This window comes from Ascaphus truei, chromosome 3, assembly GCF_040206685.1.
Source record: "Ascaphus truei isolate aAscTru1 chromosome 3, aAscTru1.hap1, whole genome shotgun sequence".
Taxonomy (NCBI): Eukaryota; Metazoa; Chordata; class Amphibia; order Anura; family Ascaphidae; genus Ascaphus; species Ascaphus truei.
Genome location: NC_134485.1, coordinates 76,952,008 through 76,973,630, shown reverse-complemented (window position 1 = coordinate 76,973,630; position 21,623 = coordinate 76,952,008). Strand labels below are relative to the sequence as shown.

The following is a 21,623-nucleotide window of genomic DNA, read 5'->3' as shown; positions in this document are numbered from 1 at the left end:
AGTCTCATGTTTCACTCATTAAGACTGTGCACATATACTTTATTTTAATGAATGCAAGATTATCTACAGTACGCCTGGTGAGGAGAGGTTAGCACCTAAAAGCTTGCCAGTAGTAAAGGTTGGTAGAAAGAAGGTTATCTTTTGAATTGGCTCTGTATAAACATTTATACATTTATTCGAATGCAATAAAACATACAAGATAAGTAGTAAGTAATGTTTCTTTTATTAAAAACATAGCATCACAAATATATTAACATTGAGCTTCATATGCTACCGTTTTACTGTAAAATAGTCATTTTTAAATATTTCTATGTCAAAAACACATGAAAACATTAATATTTTTGTAAAATATAGTGCTTGTTCTGAAATGGTTTTTAACAGCTTGTCTGTTCTTTAAGTCATTTGCACCAGAAATGTAACTAAACCACCTGTTCAATTTGAAGTGGTCTCCCCCTTGCTCCGGAAGATTTCAGTAGCATTAAAAAGAATGGAGCTGAAATCTTTAACAGTAAGGGTACGATGGCTCCACAGCATATTGAATAGGGAGCCCAAGAACCAAATGCATGTCATTCATTAAAAAAAAGGTTATTCAGTCATTTAGTATTATTTATACTGACCAACAACCTCTGATATGCATGTTCTTAACAATTGACCACTGTTTTTGTAACAGAAAACATTTGTTGTTTATAAGCCAAGGGATCACAAATGCTCTAATACAGGCCTGCACAACATACGGCCCGCCTGGCCTCTCTGTGCGGCCCGCGATGACTCTGGCCGGGCGCCAGTTAATTAATTAAATAAATAAATAAAAAGTTTTAAAAAATGGCGGCGATTCATCCCCCCCTCCTCCTCTTCCCTCCCTAATCCCCGCCCCCGGGTTTTGCGGTGCGCGGGGGCAGCAGCAGCATGAGGAGGATGCGGCAGCTGTGAGTAATTTTTTTTTCAATAGCAGGATGCCGGGGGGGCGGGTTGGAGGTCAGAGCATGCCGGGGGCGGGGCTTAGTACCGGGGAGAGGATGTGCTGATCTAAGGTGTGTGTGTGTGTGAGAAAAACAGGCTGGTGGGGGGGTGCCTGTGAAAAACGGGCTGGTGGGGGGGGGTGTGAAAAACGGGCTGGTGGGGTGGTGGGCTGCTGACATGTGAGGGGGGGGGTGCTGATATGTGAGGGGGGGTGCTGACATGTGAGGGGGGGTGCTGACATGTGAGGGGGGGGGTGCTGACATGTGAGGGGGGGGGTGCTGACATGTGAGGGGGGGTGCTGCTGACATGTGAGGGGGTGCTGCTGACATGTGAGGGGGGTGCTGACATGTGAGGGGGGGCTGCTAGCATGTGAGGCGGGTGGGCTGCTGACATGCGAGGGGGGGGCTGCTGACATGTGAGGTGCAGGGTGGGGGAAGTGATGTGAGGTGCAGGGGGGGAGAGTGATGTGAGTTGCAGGGGGACGGTGTGATGTGAGTTGCAGGGGGGGAGAGAGTGTCATATTGAGGGGAGGGGGAAAGAGTGTCATATTGAGAGGAGGGGGAGAGTGTCATATTGAGGGGAGGGGGAAAGAGTGTTATATTGAGAGGAGGGGGAGAGTGTCATATTGAGGGGAGGGGGAGAGCGTGTCATTTAGGGGAGGGGGAGAGTATCATATTGAGGGGAGGGAGAGAGTGTCATATTGAGGGGAGGGAGCGAGAGTGTAATATTTAGGGGAGGGAGCGAGAGTGTCATATTGAGGGGAGGGGGAGAGTGTGTCATATTGAGGGGAGGGGGATAGTCATATTGAGGGGAGGGAGCGAGAGTATCATATTGAGGGGAGGGAGTGTCATATTGAGGGGAGGGAGAGGGAGTGTCATATTGAGGGGAGGCAGAGAGTGTGTCATATTGAGGGGAGGGGGAGTGTGTGTCATATTGAGGGGAGGGGAAGAGTGTCATATTGAGGGGAGGGTCAGAGAGTGTCATATTGAGGGGAGGGGAGAGTGTCATTTAGGGGAGGGGGAGTGTCATATTGATGGGAGGGAGAGAGTGTCATATTGAGGGGAGTGGGAGAGTGTGTCATATTGAGGGGAGGGGGAGAGTGTGTCATATTGAGGGGAGGGAGAGGGAGTGTCATATTGAGGGGAGGGTGTGTCATATTGAGGGGAGGCGGAGAGTGTGTCATATTGAGGGGAGGGGGAGTGTGTCATATTGAGGGGAGGGGGAGAGTGTCATATTGAGGGGAGGGGGAGAGAGTGTCATATTGAGGGGAGGGGGAGAGAGTGTCATATTGAGGGGAGGGGGAGAGAGTGTCATATTGAGGGGAGGGGGAGTGTCATTTAGGGGAGGGGGAGAGTGTCATATTGAGGGGAGGGAGAGAGAGTGTCATATTGAGGGGAGGGAGACAGTGTCATATTGAGGGGAGGGAGAGAGAGTCATATTGAGGGGAGGGGGAGAGTGTGTCATATTGAGGGGAGGGGCAGAGTGTGTCATATTGAGAGGAGGGGAGAGAGTGTCATATTGAGGGGAGGGGGAGAGCGTGTCATTTAGGGGAGGGGGAGAGTGTCATATTGAGGGGAGGGAGAGTGTCATATTGAGGGGAGGGAGCGAGAGTGTAATATTTAGGGGAGGGAGCGAGAGTGTCATATCGAGGGGAGGGGGAAGAGTGTGTCATATTGAGGGGAGGGGGATAGTCATATTGAGAGGAGGGGGAGAGAGTGTCATTTAGGGGAGGGGGACAGAGTGTCATATTGAAGGAAGAGAGACATGGGGGGGATGCTGACTTGTGGGTGGGGATGCTGACATGGGATGCTGACTTGGGGGGGCTGCTGACATGGAATGGGCTGGGGGGATGTGGAGGGGGTATTGTGTGGGTGAGGGGGAGAGATGGGGGTATGAGAGATAGATGGGGAGTATCGTAAAGGTTGATAGTGAGGGGTTCTGGGGGAGATATGAGGATGATGATGATTTAACCCGTGCGGCCCAATTTTTTTTTCCTTGGAGCAGTTTGGCCCTTCTCACTTTACGAGTTGGGCAGGCCTGCTCTAAAATATCTATTGCATTACACAACGATCTGGATTGTAGATTACAGCAAGCTAAGCAGTTATTTCCTTTTTGTTTTTAACCTTGACTTTTTTTTGGGTGGCCATCAAAAACATGTCATGTAAATAGTACAATAGTATTCTTCCTTACAATCAATGTACACCTTGAATCCTTAAGTCCAGGTTTGGGAGTGGGGAAAAGGAACTCACAACCACAAGGCATAAACAACTCATTGCATAGCTTAGCATTTGTGTGATTTTATATGATAAAAGACATCTCCTCCCGGTCTCTGCTCTCAGACAGCAAGTTCACTATGCCTCGGAGGTACTTTGTAAATTCCATCTTAACATCCTCAGGGTCTTCTTCTAGATTGGAATGTACGAGCGGCAGCTTAGCTAGTGCAGGGGCTGTAAAACAAAGCAGAGAAATAGGGGGAGATGATATTGATGTTAATTTTAGATGTAAGGGGAGCCAGCAAAAAATTGCAGCACAATGTTTTGGGGGAACTTCTAGAAGCAAAAGGTTTGATATTCTTGGATTGTTATTATACCTTTGAAGAATGTTATCTTTATAGCACAAGTTATCACTTGGCAAGAATTAGTGTGCCAAATGAAAGACGATAAACTCTTTATCGGAAGTTCCAGGAGTTAATTGGGTTTACATATTTATTTTCAGCACCAACATTTATTGTGATTTTTAAATGTTTGTTTGGAGAACATGATAAACCTCTAACAGAGAAAAAGTCTACCCTTGCATGGTGATCTTACCCATGGTGAACTGGAGTTTTCGTAACCTTTTTTTTGGTTACGGAACCCTAAAATTATATTGTAAAATTCTGCGGAACCCCAACCCTCTCTAATAGCGTGTCTGAGATTAGATGCATAGTAAAGGAACACCAACCCTCTCTAATTGCGTGTCTGAGATCAGATGCATGGTAAATTCTTCTGTATTTGGGACAATTTTCAAATGACCTGAAAATTGCAGCAAACGCTTTAGGGATGCTCGTGGGATCCCGGTTGAAAAACACTGAGTTAGCCAGTGAGTAGCAGATTAAGAGGTTAAATCTATATTGACTGAAGCGGGCGTTCAGGTCCTATTTGGATGAAAATCCCCATTTATTTAAACCTCTAAGTCAACAAACAGGATGTGAAAGAATATGCTTGACGTGCTGCACCTTACTTTCGTGCTGTGATGTAGTTTCAAACTTATTAACAAGTGCCATGTAATGGATAAGAGTACCACAAAACGAGTACTATTTTATACTTATAACAACACCATGCTTTGGATGTTGTACATTTGAGATTTTACATATAAATTCATTTTTTACAGCTAAAAACAAAATACAAATACTTTGAGATACAGTAGTTTCCAGAGAATACGGCTACCTACCCTTCTATGCCCAGTAGTTTCCAGAGAAAACACTGCTGGAGTTTAACAAATAGTTATGTTATACTTCCACCTAGTGGTAATATAATAAATCATATAGATGTAAAATGCACTTGAGGAAGAGGGTGTGTAACTGTACCAAAATCTTTATTTAGTTGGAGTATGCGGCGATATATGTTTGTTGATCAAATGAAGGCAATTCATTCCTTTAATAACATATGAATTTATCATCATGTATATATTAAAAGCCACTTCGGTACTGAAGTGGGTAAAATATCAGTGTTGATTTGCTACATGAGTGTAATCTGGTTTAGAATTTTGCATGCAGAGTAGGGAAAGCTCATTTTGATGGGTTGCATGTGATGGTGATCTGAAGGTTACTCCAAGCTGAGATTTACAGATTAGTCAACTAAAGTGGCTTCAGAAAGGCAAATTTATCTGCTAATAAAATCTGCTATTGTGTCAAGTTTTACTCTTCAGAGACAGAAATCTAGACAACTGGAACATTTGACTCCAACTCAAATGGGTGTATTTATCAAAGTCTCATTGCTGCAATAGTTGGGCATGGTGAGTACAAAAAAAACTGCACCTGTTTTATAGAAAACAAATACCATTGCTTTTCATTACTTACATAAATCTGGACGCTCTCGATCATCCCCTGACCCGGGCTTGTGATGTGCAATTAGAAGACACCGATTCTCCTGTAATCTCTGCTGCTGGATAAAGCTGCTATGCCACATTTCTATTTCTTTTAGGTGACTTGGAATGTCCAGGTTAAAAACAATTATAACCCCATGCGAGTCTTTAATCATGGCTGGCCAGCAACTTTCAAACCTTTCCAAAGGACAGAGTATAAAGTGTGGTCAGAAAGAGAGGAACATATTTTTTTATGCATGACAAGGTCAAAACACAAGAAAAAACAAACTAACTAAGGGACAAGATTATAGGTCAGAAATTGGAAATTAGTATGACTGAGCCACTAATTGAGCCAGCTGTGCTGAAGTAGGGATATCCTGAAAACCTGGCCTGGTTGCGGCCCTCGAGGACTGGAGTTGGACAGGCCTGCCCTAGCACATCTAAACTTGCATACTGTATAAACCTAACGTATAGCACTAATCATATCCTTGTTGTAGAATATCAAAGCTCTGTATGATGTAGATGTATCTTATAGAGCTCAATGTTAAAATGGATTTGAAGCAAAAGGTTACCGTGTGTGCCCATTTGAAAGTAATTTCCCAGAATCTCTGGCTGCAGTGGAAGAACTGTATGCTAAGAGATAATGGTGAAGAGCAACGTTGCAGACCTGTCTGACATGTGAATGTGCTCACAAGTGATATTTTTATTTTTGCTGTATGATAAAAACAAATCTTAATAGCAATCTTCCCTTGCAGTTGCATAAAGTAGAGTCCGGTACGGAGGTTCTCACTATGTGCAAAATAGCAGACATTCTTGCTAGCCTAATATTTGCAACACATTTTATAGAGTTGCATGAAATTCAAACCAAGAAGGATTTTATCCCCCAAAACTGCACAACTTTTGCCTTGACACATGTAAGCCAAAGTTTGGGCAAACTTAGGCGCAAATTATCCATTATTCTGCACAATGCAAAAGTTTTATTATGCAACTCAAATGTGTGATCGTTTGTCTGCATAAAAGATATATTAAATTTAAGTTTAATTGATTTATTTACTAAATGTAACGTACTTTTATATTAGCTGCATTGATCATTTCTACTTCTTATTCTAAATGGGGAGAGATGCGCTGTGTTGTGAGCCACGTCCTTTCCCTAACTCTGTACTGACGTCAGTAACAGGCAAAGCACACTGACGTACGTGTCACGTAAGTAAACACTTCTTCATGGGTGGCCACAACGTCGCGCGTCTCGCCCCGTTTAGAACAGTAACTAGATTAACTTTACAACAGTAGTATCAATACAGTAATGAGTTCATGTTTATATTGTATCTACTGGTAACAAATTGTTTGGTTAAGGGTTCGGTATTGGGGCTGGTATACTAACTACCAAGTACAATTATGACATCCATCCTCTACAGCCACCCGGCAGCTCTTCTGTGTCTAGCCAGACAAAAAGCGGTTACTAAATCTGCTGCTCTCAATTAACAGTTGAACTTCGATTAACTACTTCTTAAAGCTGCAATTCAAGCAATATCCTACATGTGTTTTTTTTTAAATAAATTAGTTCTGTTCTATGAAAAAAATTTTTTTAAAAAGGAATTTTTTTTTATGTATTCTAATGTAACTAGCATTTTTTGTTACTTAAGTTATTAATCATTTTTCAAAATTTGGGGAAGGGGATACATAAAAAAAAAAAAAGGGGGGGGGGGGAATACATTGATACATATAATCTGGTAAAATGACAATTGAGGAATTAGGAGAAAAGGGAAGGATACAGCATTTGTACATATAGAATATAATGAAAATAAGTTTAGATACAGCATAAATCACAATGTTCAGAATGTTTTAATCTAAATATGGCGATATACCTGCATGTCGGAACCAAGGGGGCCAAATCTAATTAAATATGCATATTAAGGATAACTTACTCATATTAAAGAAAGTAAAATACTCTACAGTGAATAGCAGATAGCACGTAGATGAAAATAAAACATATTCAAATTATACATATACACATTATGTGTAACTATCACAATCACACATAGCAGTTCACCCACTTTAATAATCATTTATGTATTGTATTCACATTAATATTATAATTCATCACATTTATCACTATTCAGCATTTAAAATATGCAACTATTCATTTCATTAATGTTTTTTTCCCCTCACCAGTTTATTCACTTTCACATTATAATTGGTAGTAATTGCTATTTTATCTATGTATTTTTAAAATGTTTACATATATGTACTCATACTGTATATAATGGATGTATAACATGTATTATTGTTATCATCGTATTTGCTATTCACTGTATAGTAATTTCCTTTCATTAAGAGGAGTAGGTTATCCTTAATATGCATATTTAATTAGAAGCTATTTATTCCTTATATTGTTTTGCTTCATTTATTGCCAGCTGTTGTATGTTATCCCCTGTATGTGAGCAGTGTCCTCTCTTGTAGCCATATGCAATCAACTTATTCCACTCACTTTGGGTACTAATAGATCAATTTGGACTATATAAAAAGGTATGAGTATGTACTCATCCCTTTCCTCTGATGAAGTTGCCGGTATATTTGCGACGAAATACGAAAGGGCTCTACTGACTACACCAAGTATCCAGCTCACTGAGCTTTTGCTGAATTTGAAGGGAACTGTTGTGCTGCGGAACCAAAGAAGCGTGTGCTATTCAGCCGGGGGGCCATTGAGTGGACGCACAATACGGAGGTACCCGGCTGTAGGAAGAAATTCACATGAATGCAGCTACAAGATCAAAGCTCCTGACCGACAGAGAAACCACGGATGACGGGTGATTTTGTTCGATGTGCATATCCTACCTCATTGCTGTGAGTGTACTGATTTTGGCTTGTGATAATTAAACCTTAACTATTTACACTATGGAGCCTGCACTGTCCCTTTTTATTAATATATATCCCCAGGATCCCATATATTAGGGCAAACACTTTCCTCCATAGTGGTTAGATTTTAGGGCATGACCAAATACGTGCAGTATATTCCCCATTTCACCACAATTACGCCAACATAATGGTGAGATACCTGGGGGGGGGGGGGTAGGGGGAGAAAGTGTAACCTAGTAGGAGTCATGAACCATCTGAATATTAGTTTGTAGATATTCTCCTTGATAACAATGAACAATGGATGTTTGGAGGTGGCCTCCGATATATCTTTCCATATATCGAGATCTAAATTGGTATTTAAATCCTACCAGGAGATCAGATATTTATCAGGAGTTTGGTTACTTTCAATGGGAGTCAGGTTATGTCGGGGGCGTGGCCTGGAGCCTGAACAAGATGGACGTATGAGGCTGCAGCTCCATAAAAAAAGGAACATCAATCCAGACTAATCCAGGCTCATACCTATTCACAGCAAACAATACTATTCAAATCCGAAAAGCCAATAAAGAAGAGTATTTAGAGGCCAAAAACTTGAATTTTGGACATAATCTGGATATAATATTAATACAATTGAGATTTGGGGCCTAGCTGGTGAAACCACATTTTGCAGGCCTGGGAAGAGAACATATCCAGGATCTGGGGCCGCTGATCCCCCCCCCCCCCCCCTTGTTTGCCCTGGCGGGTTCACTTGGGCAAAATACTATAAGGGTGAGCCCACAAAAAGAAAAAAAAAGTGAATAACGGCTTCCCTACAACATAAACCTTGCCCCAACTAAATTGGGCCCAATAGTCTGCCAGAAAGGCCATCTTGAAATAATTCTCAGTCCCTGGCCAACTATCTAGCAATGGAAACTTATATACATACACTTATCATAAAACTATTGTAATCCTGTTTCCCCCCCACCCAATCTCACATAGTGTCTCCTAGGGGGAAATGCTACTCTGGTTACATGGCTTTGTGTTGTGCATACCAGCTGGTAACAGGGGGGCCTGGGTCTCCCTCGCATGATGGTAAAGGGGAATAACAGGACAGGCTTCTGGGGTCTTGCCCAAATTCTACTCACAGGTGCAGCGCCTCCATCTCGTGCAGCCCCCAGCTGTATGGGGTGAAGTCTCTGCAAAATAATTCTCGTCCCCCTCCTCCTAATAGACTTCAGTCTTAGGCCAGGAAGGTATAGGTAAAAACACAGGATCTTTATTTGGTCTTCTGTATTCAGCAGCAGTTGATAGATAACAGCAATAGAAGGGTCTTCACCCTCAGGATGTCCCTGGATCCTACTCCCAACCAAAAGGGCACAGAGAGTGGTCCTTGCTCTTCCCCTATCCCCTTGTGGGATAGGAGGTATGGTTCCCCACCTCTCCCTGGAGGGAGGGCCTCAAGCCTGCCAGAGCCCTGACAGCTTAGTACGGGTGAACCTGCCTCTCTTAAAAGGTAGAGACCAACTGGCTAAATCAGGAAGTGCAACACACTAAAACAGTTCCAGTGAGAACCAGCCCTCTGTCACTGATTGGACAGAAGGCCTGATTGCCCACCTTCTCTGACCCACTGAGCTGCATGTGTGGGAAAAACCCATGAATACTCCTGGCAAACCTACCCTTACTAGGCTTTACTGCCAGGAGGACAGAATAATAGCCCCAAAACTACCCAGGGCTACACTATTAAAGTGCCGGAGTCTGAGAGGCATCCCGAGGATATCTCTTCCCGCCTAAAAACATATATACCTGAGTGAGGACGGAATAGGGGAACAGCCATTTTGCCGTGGCGCGCCGTAGTTTACCTGCCCCATCAGTCCAGTGACCACATCCTCCAAGGTCCCCGGCCGCCGCAAGTGAGCAGTACCGGCGAGGGCTCACCCGACTTGAGCCTCGACGCTGCAGCAGGAGGTCCGCCGCCACTGGTAGACAGGAGGAAAGAGGAGTGGCGGCCATTTCAGTTCGGCGCTCCGCTGTATTACTGCCGGAGCGCTTGTGTCTAACCCGACCCCATAGACTGCCAGTCTGAGCCTCCCGCAGGTGCCAGATTGCCAAGTCTTGCCTGCCCCGTTGGTCTGGCGATCGCCGGTGGCTGGCTGAGGTAGGCGGGGACCTCACCTGTCGGAGTATCAACGCGTGAGACCAGGGCGGCAACTTCCGACTCAAGACCCAGCACTGCAGAGAGGTCAGCCGGTGGGGCTGCATCGAGGAGAGCGGCAGCCATCTTTGTTCAGCGCTCCGCTGTAGTGCTGCTGGAGCGCGCAGCCTTGCGTCTTCTCCTTCCCCAAGACTGCCGATTGGGGCCCCCCACGGGTAGAGGGGAACCTGCGGCGACCTCCCCTGTCGGTGGGAACTGTTGCTTGCGGGCAGTGGCGGTGTGTAATCGGATCGCCCGACTTTCCCCTCTTCTCCAAAATGGCTGTGGTGGGCCTGTGAAGCAGTGAGAGGGAGGTGGGGTGCAGCTACAGGCCGGGGAGGAGAGAATTCCAGAGCAGGCAACAGCCTTGTCCCCATGCAACCACCCGAAGATTGCTAGGGCTCAGATCTTGATCTGTCCGATCCTGCTGCGGGAAGGTCTGCAAAGAAAAGTGGCGGAAGGAAGCAAGCCCCAAAACAGCTGTCCTGCTCCTGAGTGCCCCATCAGAGGAGAGAGCTGGTAAGCTTTGATCGGGGGAAGGTGGTACGCACACAGAGCAGGGGAAACTGGTCCCTGGAGTCTATCTGTAGAGAGGAGATTAGCTGCAGGATCGGTTCAACATAGAGAGGAGAGACACTGACAACAAAGAACACCCCCTAAGTGGGCAAAAAAAAAAACCCACTCTTCCTCCCCTCACAGACTTTCCTGTACCTTTCCCTGAGCCCCAACATCTATTTAACACAGGTTATTGGGCTTCGTGCATTCCCTAAGATAGTCCTGCAGGGAGGAGGGGGGTTGGAGACACCAGGGAGTCAAAAGCTCAATCAAAAAAACAAGTGAATAATTGTAAGCAATGTGTGAATGAGCGAGATACCTCGGTAATGAGGGGGCTTAACTCAACTTAAAGTATACTGTACATCATCTAAATAAGTTCAACTCTCACTATAAATAAAAACTTGCCAATCAACAACACCCATGCAAAAAAAAAAAAAAACCTACAGTACGCAGGAGGCCTCCCTTTTCTTTAAAAAAAAGCCGCACTATTAGGGCTAAAGATCAAGAAGCGTCTGTCGCAGGCGAAGATGCAGATCCAGAACGAAATTCTGAGGACGAAGTATATTCCGCACTCACTCGGAAATAAATGTTGATATTTGTTCAAGACATGAAAAATTCTTTTCATTCTGAAATACAGAGTATCCATCACAGCCTCAAAGACAAGATAGCATCTATTGGGGACCATATTGCTGACTTGGAGGAAAGGGTGGATACCATTGCCCTTGCTCAGGAGTCCCAGACCCAAGAAAGTCACAAATTAAAGACAAGTTAAAATAATTTCTGAAAATTGGAGGATACGAGAACAGGTCAAGATGTAATAATCTGCGGATTAGAGGAATACCGGAAGAAGTTGACAACGCCCAACTTGACATATCTTACCCGGCTTTTTAACGTCACTCCTACAAGAAACAAATCGGGAGATAAAATCCAGATGGACAGAGCACACAGGCTCCCTTGACCTAAAAATCTTGATCTCCCCCTTGAAATTCCCCATTCCCCTGGCAAAACTGCGAGATGTGATCACACGTCTACATTATTTCCGTACTAAAGAGGAGATATTGAGAGCTGCTAGATCCATCCAAAAGATTGAACAAGATAACGTCCAACTTATCTTCCCTGATTTGGCCCGAATCACGCTGAATAAGCGGAAAATGTAAGCGCAGATTACCAATATTTTGCGAAACAATAAAATTCACTATCTCTAGGGATTTCCGTGCAAGCTGCTGTTCACTTACCATGAAACAATGCATGCTCTTCTTTCACCAGAAGAAGGTGAAGAAAAATTGAAATCACTAGGTTTACTGTACTTGAACCAGAAGACCTGGAGGCCCCCCCAGCAGGCCTGTCTTCTACCTAAACCACAGCGCCCGGCATGGGTGAAGGCTTTAATTCCAAGACGAGCGAAAATTAAGCCTATTTAAAAAAAATCAGGGCTGATTGCACCTTAAGCATCAACCTAAGACAATATCTCAAGATGAGATATGTTCTGGACATAAGTTACAGGTTGATAATAAATTGTAAACTCCAGAAACGTTTTTCAAAGTCCAGTGGCTGACTTAATATTATATATTAAAGGTTATTTTCTATATATGTTTTTTATTCTGTTCCCCCCCCCCCCCCCCACAGGTTGAATATAGGTTTTGCGATATCTGGAGAGGGACTGTCAGCTTGAACTACCGTACTTAATATTTTTTTAAAAAGTGATGTCAATAATTACAATGTTTATTTTCCCTCCTCCTACCCCTTGTTCTGATGTGTATGACTACCCATACAATGCACCCCCCCCCCCCATGCTTATTTATCCTGTGAATGGTTGGTCCCCTTAAAGTTTGGAAACTGGGGTCCTCTGTTTATCCCACCCTACCTTGTCTACACTTTCCCCATGTCCTGTCCCACAAGCATTTGTCATCATTGTGCTCTAACTTGTGTATTTTTTGGTACATATGTTCTTGCACCAAAATGTTTATAAAGTTTGATGAACTGATTTTTCTAATATGTACAGGCAGTCCTCGTTTTACAACGCTTCGCTTTACAACGAATGGCTTATCCAACGCTATGCAATGCATACCTATATTCATTTTTACAACGCCAAAATGGCTTATCCAACGCTCTTACGACGCTTTGCAACGTTGTGTATGTGTGTATATATATACAAATTCACATAAACAACGTTGCAAAGCATCGTAAGAGCGTATATATATAATATTATACTATATAATATTATATTATACTATATAATATATTATTTATTATGTTATATTATATATATAATACAGTATATACACTATATAATTTATGTGTGTGCTGCATATCTTATTGCCGGCATAAAATATTTGGTGTATTTTAGTGTTAAAAATGTCTTCAGGAACGGAACCTTTCATTTAAACAGTGTTCCTATGGGAAAACGTGTTTCGCTTTACAACGCCATTTTGAGTAACGCATTGTGTCGGATAACCGAGGACTGCCTGTATATGCTATCACTGTTCATCCACATTATATACCATTGGCATATTATCTTGCCAATTAATATAATTTTAATACAATTTCTCAAAAAACCAAGGGCCTAAACACCCCCCGAAAAAGACAAATAGCTCCGTCAGAGGCCAAAAGACTAGGGGGAGATAAAATGTATGTTACAAGAAACCCATTAGAAAAAAAGGAGACCAGTCATTGCTATTGAGTAATGATTATCCGTTAATCTACCATTACATCCCCTATGAAACAAAATGGAGTGGCTACACTCTTCCATAAAAACTTAAATGTCAAAGTAGATAAAATCAAAACTGATCTCGCTGGAAGAATTCCGTGGGTCCCCGTGGGTCTCCGCCGGCCTCTAGTATCAATCATGTGCAGTAAAACGAAAAGAAAATGCTTTTATCCATCTTGCAATATCTTTAGCTGGCGCCAAAATATTGCAAGTTCTTAAAGTACGATATGCTTATCACTGCTTAGTGAATAGTAGTTTCTGGCTAGAAAATTCGATTTGGGGCATTTTCTGGCTAATCGTACGGCTTTTTTTGCCAAAGTTTTATAGTACAATAAAAAGTTGTTTCAATGCGATATTGCCCCGTTATCGGAGCTTTGTGAATAGCAACACAGGCAATATCGCACTATATGGGCATTTATAGTTCTAAAAGCCACTTATTGAAGTTTAGTAAATGAGACAGACACACGATGGCTGACCCGTGGTGTCGGATCCAAAGCACCCCAAGTCCTGCGTGGGGATGTCGCCGGGTCTCCTGATTGCGGCAGCCATTTTTTTCTCTGTGATCCCTGTTATAACACGGACGGATTATGTGGACCCCAAGCACCGCGTTATAACGGGGTCCAGCTGTATTGTTTACAGAAATTATACATAGATTAACTTAAAGGAGCAATCCAAGCAATATCCTACATGTGGTTGTTGGGTTTTTTTGTTTTTGTTTTGAAATAAGTCAGTTTGGTAGCATTAGATAATACTTACAACTTTTTTTATTTAAAAATTCAACACTTAATGCCATTCTTAATGCATTTTAATACACTGAGCATCTTTTGATTTCAATAGCAGGTTTTAGCTACTCCCCAACAAGTTCAAGTCTTTGTAACACTTTCCTGTTTGTAATCATTTGTTGCCAATATTCCCAGTAGTTTGGATGTAATTGTAACAATAGATAATGCTACCTCCGTAATATAAGAATACATTGTAGCTGCTGAGTTACACTAACTAAAGCATTGATTTGAAACTGAAAGGCAGCCATTTAATGAACCCTGGGAAGACGGATTTTGACGATTGATCACTGGAGAACTAAAATCGATCGCCATCTTAGGTAATTAAAGGTAACTAAAGGCAGTATAGATTAAAACAATAAAATATATTATTTTTTATTTGTTTTAAGCTGCTTGGATTGCCTCTTTAAGGATTTACTTGAGGTTGCCACATTTAAGTTTTTATATTACGGAACGCCGAAATCCAGAATGAAAGTGGTGACGTCATAACGAGCGATTAATAATTTGCTCTCGGCAGGGCAGAGAAAGGTGTAGTAGCAGTGGGAGAAAAGTACCGCACATAGGGGTGGGTGTCATGGTATTATGAGATGATCAGGCAGTGTCCCAACTTTATTATTTTAATAAGTTAGCAAGGAGACATCTATCACAAAGGGTAACTATTACACAAGAAGAAAGGTATTACGTTTTTAGGACTGATTTTATTACAGTAATGTTACGTTCAGGCATTTCATGTCAAGGCACTAAAATACAGGACAATTATGCGTCCCAACAGACCTTTCCATGACAACGGAAGACATCAATGAAATAAGGGACAATCCTGTATATATGGGATGTCTGGCAACCCTAAATGTACTTTTAAATGTGTTCATTGAAAGCAATCTGTAGATATATTTCTTTAAAGACAGTACTAATCCTTCACCACTAGAGGGATATGAATGACACTTCTGGCAGAGCTGTTAGCAGCTGTTGTGAACATAAAACAATTTCCTTCCATCTAATGGATGTGAATAAGCCGTGCAGTGCTTGGCACTGCTTAGTAAATGTCGTCATGTGTTTTAGAAACAGTATCACTCATTCTCAGACTATTTCAACTTCCAATATTTTACTTACTTATTATCTCCTCCACAGTCCCAAAGCTCAACTTCACATGCAGAACCTTTATTGCCATTCACATTTGGGCCCTCAAATTCTAGGATCCTATGAATACAAAATAACTGTTATCCTACTGTATGTATCAAAGCAAATTCATATCAATGATTCAAGGTAATTGCTCCAAGTTTAGAGCACTTGTGTCAGCTTGTGATTTAGGGAATGTCAGTACGAGGAGTTACATAACGCACAGATTCTAGTGAGACGTATCAAATCCTGCATCTCTCATTGTCTTGTATTTGCGTCCAAAAAGTCTGAGGTGGCGTAAACTTTATTTCGCTAACGATTTGCGTCTCAATTAGGAAACCCTTTCTTACAATTGACACACACAAGCAGAACATGGAACAATGCATGAAAACAGACCCGTGTTAATACATCTCCGTTCATGTATTTTTTCTAAATGTTTTCTATACAAATCCATAAGAGATCAAACACAGATTTGCGTAAACAAACCTCTTTAAACAGAATGAATATGGTTACCTTGGATTTGGGGTGCTGGTCAACCAGAAATCAATACCCACCTAATGTTGTTGTAAAAAAAATGCTATATATATATATATATATATTAACTGTGTGACTGAATATTATAAGATGATTTGATAGGTAAAATTCTAAATGGATATGTTATTTCTTCTGTCTTTATTTTTTGTACCCTTTCCCCCCTCCCCCCCCCCACATCTTTTATTTTCTTCATTTCCCCCTCTCCCTAAAAATGTTAATAAAAATTAAATTAAAAAAAACAAAAAACAAAAACAGAATGAAGAGATATTTCCCTTATCTTTGTGTATACAGCACCTTGTTGTACATTTATATTTGCCCTCCTGACTAACTCTTTTGCTGCCAGAAGGGTATAAATATTAATTCAAATAATCGCCATGGCTGTTTTTCAAATCATAAAAAGACATGCCAAATGTTTCTATTTTCTGTGTTTTTCTCCAAATCTGCTACACACCTCCATATACTGGAATAAGGACCTGGATGAGACTGTGCTAAGAAACTGTGACTGCAGAGATGTTGCTATGGCGTTTATTTATTTGATGTTGTTGTTGTTGCAGGAATTAGCTGGCTTGTTGCACCTTGAGTCTTGTAAGAACTGGAGTGAGCGGATGACTTCATATCTAAAATAGTTTTAGATATATGAAAGAGGTTGCCACAGCACTCCCATCCAGGTTTCCAAACATACTTTTTTCTAAGTAGTGTAAAAATAGAAGTTCAATAAGATCTTATTTTTCTTAATCCTGTGTAGACTTTTTTTTTTTTTTTTTTTTTTAAACCATGTAAAAAAAGAAAGTATATTTTTGGAAAACCTGGATAGCGCTGTGGCCACCCTCTTTCATATCAACATTCCTGGGTCGTATTGTCTGTAGAGCACAGGCACCCTGATCCCAGGACTTCTAAAAACCATATTAGATATTAGCGCTAAGTAATAACACTCGAAGTCTATTTATATCTCCATATAAAGAATAATACACAACAAATGGTGGATGAGTAACTTAATGCAATACCAAGGAGTGAGGTGAGACATAAACCCTGAAGGTGAAAAAGTCACACGGCGGGTATTATTTACTAAAGTCTCCCAGCAGCAAATCTGGGGTAAAAGCAGCGCAAGAAAATTGCACCTGATTTATCAAAGAAAAAAACCAATTGCTTTCAATAAGATTAAATCTCCTTAGATAAATATGGTGCTATTATTTGCACTCGTTTTGCAGCAAGGAAACTTTAGTAAATAGACCATAAAGGTGCAGAATTTTTCCTTTCCTGTATTTGCATTTAACAGTCATGTTTTGTCTGGATAATTGCTGGGAAACAATGACATAACATTAGAGGACACCAATGCTGTCTTCTATACCGGCTCTAAAGTATCTTGTTCCTAGCGCCATTATTACCCAAAATTCCCTCATTCATCTGCTTCGCTTTCCACTTGGCGAGTCAACGTTCAATGGCCACACCAACAAGATCGTAAGAGATCCCCAAATAAATCCTGCGTTAACAATACATTACCACAGAGAATTACAAACCGGATTTGAATAGAGAAGTATTAGTCTGTTTATCAAATCTTTTTTTATAATATTGGCAATAAGACACACACACATTAAATTATGCCATTATGGTGACTGTGAAGCATTCACCAGTTGATAAAAATAGAAAATGGCCTTCCAAAGTAAAACCGGACAATAGTTCTTTAAAACATGAGGATAGAAGGAAAAAAAAAAAAAGGAGAAATAGGGAGGCAAAACGACTCCAAAAAGATTATGATTTGACGTGTTTAGGACATTACCTCACACCCTGAGTTGGGTTGTATTCTCCACCTACAGGCTCGGTGGTATCTGACAAAAAATTGGCTAAAACGGTTTTTCCACACTGCAAAAAACAAAGAAACGTTATAACTTACAGTGCACTGAAAAAGGGAAATGTACAGATGTTCACATCAAAGAAAACCATTACAAAAATTGCATTAAAAAATGTTAACATAAATATTAATAAAAACATTTTTCAACTGTACCATATTTTACAATAATTTTTATAAAGCACTAAGTTCACCAAATCAATTAACTTAAAAAATTAATTGAATAAAGGCCAGCCTAAGGACAGTGTTGATTTCTTTTGTATGCTGCATGCAATGGATGGTGCTATGCAAAATAAAATAATAATTGGTTACATTATTATATTGGAGGATCGCCTAAGCAGGACATATCTATGTACTGTATTAGATTAGAATATGTGTCATATCACCATCTATTTTACTGCTCTGTGGGATATGTCTCACAAATAAGTTATAATGAAAATATGTCAGCCAAGTCCATACCTCGCTGGGTCCAACAATTAGCACTTTCGCCTTGAACATTTTGGGAGTGCAGTAAAAACCTTTTGGATTTAAAAATGTAGAAATCTAAATGTATGGCGTTTGGGGATCTCTCATACAGAGGATGATATACAGGGTCTCTTCCAGAGGCGACGAGATTAAAAAGAAACTCGGCTAAATTGGGTGAGATTGAGGATCTCTGTTAAAAAGGGTGAGCTAGAGCGAGTGAGGGTCTCTCCCGGAGGGGGTGAGATTGAGGGTCTATCCGGAGGGGGTGAGATAGAGGGTCTATCCCGGAGGGGGTGAGATTGAGGGTCTATCCCGGAGGGGGTGAGATTGAGGGTCAATCCCGGAGGGGGTGAGATTGAGGGTCTATCCCGGAGGGGGTGAGATTGGGGGTCGATCCCGGAGGGGGTGGGATTGAGGGTCTCTCCGGAAGACGGTGGGTTGGGGGTCTCTCCTGACCTATACGATCCCTATCTGCTGACTGAGCGTCTCTGCTGTGAGAGCCGTCACTCTGTTGTTCCTAACGCTGCTTTAACATTTGATCCCGGGTCTCCTATGCCCGTCGCTCCGCCCGTGAACTCCAGGCCGTGTGCTTCTCTGCGGCCTCTAACTGCGTCTCCAGTGTTACCATGGCAAATACATTCCGGTATGCTGATTGGTTGCAGCCGTTTCCAGAGGTGAGTAGACTTCACTTTCAGACCTCCCTCGCACTTTCGACAAATTGTCCCGCTTAGACCTACATTCCCTGAAGAGTTTTGGACAATATGCTGTATAAAACCTACAGTGGCTCAAAATATACGAGTTCATTAGTAAAATTAATAATTAATGGGTATATATCTTTATTTATAATGACCAATACACAGCACTTTACATTGATCAAGGGGATTGGTCCAAGCCACCAACAGGCCATGTTTTCTAAAGTTCACCATTTAATACATAATTAATCCAGTGTTTGTAGTGAGCGGTATTAAAGATTTGGTTTACCACTACTTTTTCATTTTCACCCTCGGGGTACCCCTACTTTTTTGTATTTACGATCTAAGGCCGAGGTCATGGTGGGCGCAATGCTATGTGCGCGCACTTTCGGGACACTTACCTGATTTGCTATTGCAGTTCCTCAAGTGCCACGGCGCTGCACGCGCCGACGCTGCTTCATTTTGCAGAGACAAGTTCATTTGAGATTTGGGGCTGCAGTCGCGTGACGTCAGCGTCACTTGAGCTGGTTCAGCCAATGTGGGCGAACCAGTTCCGTGACGCGTTCGCTACGCCCACGATCGCCTCTCCAGTCTCCTGCAGCCTAGTGCACACATCACTGGGGCTGCAGGAGTGCGCGCGGTTAAGGTTGCCAGGTGTCTGGTATTGAACCGGACAGTTACTTGGTTACTCTGTCCAGTAAAAAATGAGAGATAATACTGTATGTGTATGCCGGTGTAGCCCTTGGTCCCCTGTGGCTCCACGCTTCTCTCCCCCCCCCCCTCACCTCCGTGCCGTGGGGAATGTTGCAGGTGGCGGCAGACTCGCCGGCAGCGCTCTGTGCCATGTTGGAGTGCGCGCGCACGCGCAGAGGGTTGCGCATGCGCAGGACAAGTTCCGGCGGCCATTACCCAGTCAAGCATGCGCAGAAGGTTCTCCGCGATGGCCATTACAGTGGCGCATGCGCAGTATGCTAGGCGAATGCGGTGTCTGATAGGGATAGGCTCCGCAGGGACTACATGCCCCAAGGTGCATAGGGGCAAAGCACCACTTGACCCACAGCAGCCAATAGGGCTCGAGGATTCCCCTGCAGGGATAGATACATTTGGCGCGGTCAGCCCAGATAGTCAGTCGGAGCTGGGACACAGATAGGGGAGGGTGTATGTGTGCAGGGGTCAGTGACCCTCTGCACTAGGCCAGATTCCCCCTAGGCCACGACTCACTTGGTAAGCTTGTATCAGCTATAGAGACAGGCCCTTAGGTACGGACCCTACCCCATTAGCTGTTTGATGAGTTCAGGGACACAGCTGCAATGCTGCGCAGCCCTGATAATTGCGGTCTGGGACCAGACCACCCTACAAGATACAGAGACTATCTTCACGGTGGGACACTCCAACGGGATACCAACCCACATGGAGGTCGGACTCGTCGCGGATGACATCGCTGGATCGGCGGATTCCCTCTGTCTTCCAATCGGTGCGCCCGGGTGCTGGAGCACCCGGCCGGTACCTATACACCAAGTGCACCAACAAGTACACCTCACCTAGTGGGCAGCGCTGTCTCACACATTGGGGTTTGGACACCCTGTGGACACGGTGTGGGAGAACACGGTGGTAGGTTATGGCCGTGCCAAGCTTGGTGGGTAGTTGTACCTATTAGTGACCATTAGAGTGTTAAGAGTTATTCCTGTGCCAGTAAATGTTATTGTTTTATACACAGTGTGTGCTTATGTTATTGGGTCCTGTGAGGGGCTCCTCCCACTACGCTGGGATCCCTCACAGGTGGAGGCGCTGCACCGAGAGTATTGTATTATATCACCCCCGGCTCCCCGTGGCAGAGGCTTAGGCTAAGGCCCCGGTAACGCCGCTGTAACGCTCGCCCGCGAGATTGGCGGCGCGTTCAGCAGATTCCCCGGTCTGCAGCTCACTGCAGGCAGAGAGACCGGGGGGTCGTGGCGGGGGAGTGACGGGGGTGCGGCCATGACGTCACCCGGCAGGTTCGCCATCATTGGCTGAACCGCCAGGGGGCGTGCCTAATCGCTCGAAGCGAGTCCTGCTCTCAATTGTATTGAGAGCAGGAGCAACTCTCGCCCGAGCGCTGCGGTCCCCCCTCGCAGAGGGCCCGGCGCCATTGAGGGGAGGGCTCTCGTCCGTGCTGTAGTAGGCAGCGGGGGCAGGCCTTAGGCCCCAGTGTGTAAACAGGTAAAGGCAGTACCAGTAGCATCCTTACAGTATACCCCAATCTCACTTAGGGGGGCGGGGGGGGGGGGGTACATGGGCTACACCGGTATTACCTCTCCGGGCTTAGTAACCAATCGCTGGATTTCCCCTGAGAAAGGAGAGAGCTGGGCTGCTGCTAGGGGACTGGGAAGCTTCCTCCATCCTAATTGGCTGCTGCTATTTAATGCAGCCAATCAGGAGGAGGTGGCAGGAGCCTGGGGGTGGGGCCAAAGAGTAGAGGAAAAGCACGAAGCAGAGAGAGGTGAGGCTGTGTCCTGTATCTATTTCGTTGTGTGTGTGTGTATTTGTACTTGTATTGTTTTGTGTGCGTGTGTGTGTGTGTTTTCTCTGGCTGTCCTATGAGGGGGATAATGAGAGGGATGGAGTGAGAGAGGATTAAAGGAGGGGGGATGAGAGAGGATGAAGGGGGGGTGAGAGGATTAAAGGAGGGGGGACGAGAGAGGATGAAGGGAGGGGGGACGAGAGAGGATGAAGGGAGGGGGGACGAGAGAGAGTGAAGGGAGGGGGGGACGAGAGAGGGTGAAGGGAGGCGAGATGAGAGAGGATGAAGGGAGGGGGGGATGAGAGAGGATGAAGGGAGGGGGGATGAGAGAGGATGAAGGGAGGGGCGTGAGAGGATTAAAGGAGGGGATGAGTGAGGATGAAG

General features: G+C 43.6%; 1 protein-coding gene across 2 annotated transcripts; it reads right to left on the bottom strand.

Annotated features, from left to right (window-relative positions):
- Positions 1 to 225: 225 nt before the first annotated feature.
- IFT22 (intraflagellar transport 22) lies at positions 226 to 18,689 on the bottom strand. Of its 2 annotated transcripts, none has more exons than XM_075594343.1 (5): positions 18,504 to 18,689; positions 17,514 to 17,596; positions 15,197 to 15,283; positions 5,018 to 5,220; positions 226 to 3,407 (listed from the first exon to the last, which is right to left on the bottom strand). In XM_075594343.1, the coding sequence occupies exons 4-5, from the start codon at positions 5,196 to 5,198 to the stop codon at positions 3,259 to 3,261; spliced, it is 330 nt and encodes a 109-aa protein (XP_075450458.1). In that variant the 5' UTR covers positions 5,199 to 5,220; positions 15,197 to 15,283; positions 17,514 to 17,596; positions 18,504 to 18,689; the 3' UTR covers positions 226 to 3,258. The 2 variants fall into 2 exon arrangements, with proteins under 2 accessions (XP_075450458.1, XP_075450457.1); XM_075594342.1 differs by having other exon boundaries at positions 1,223 to 3,407; positions 18,042 to 18,689.
- Between the last annotated feature and the right edge of the window lie 2,934 nt (positions 18,690 to 21,623).

Coding starts and splice junctions, on each gene's coding strand:
- IFT22 (XM_075594342.1), bottom strand. CDS start 18,080: ATGTTCAAGGCGAAAGTGCTAATTGTTGGACCCAGCGAG. Junction 5,221..15,196: donor GACTGTGGAGGAGATAATAA/GTAAGTAAAATA, acceptor TCCTTTGGAAAG/GTTTGAAAGTTGCTGGCCAG. Junction 3,408..5,017: donor TCGAGAGCGTCCAGATTTAT/GTAAGTAATGAA, acceptor TTTGTTTTACAG/CCCCTGCACTAGCTAAGCTG.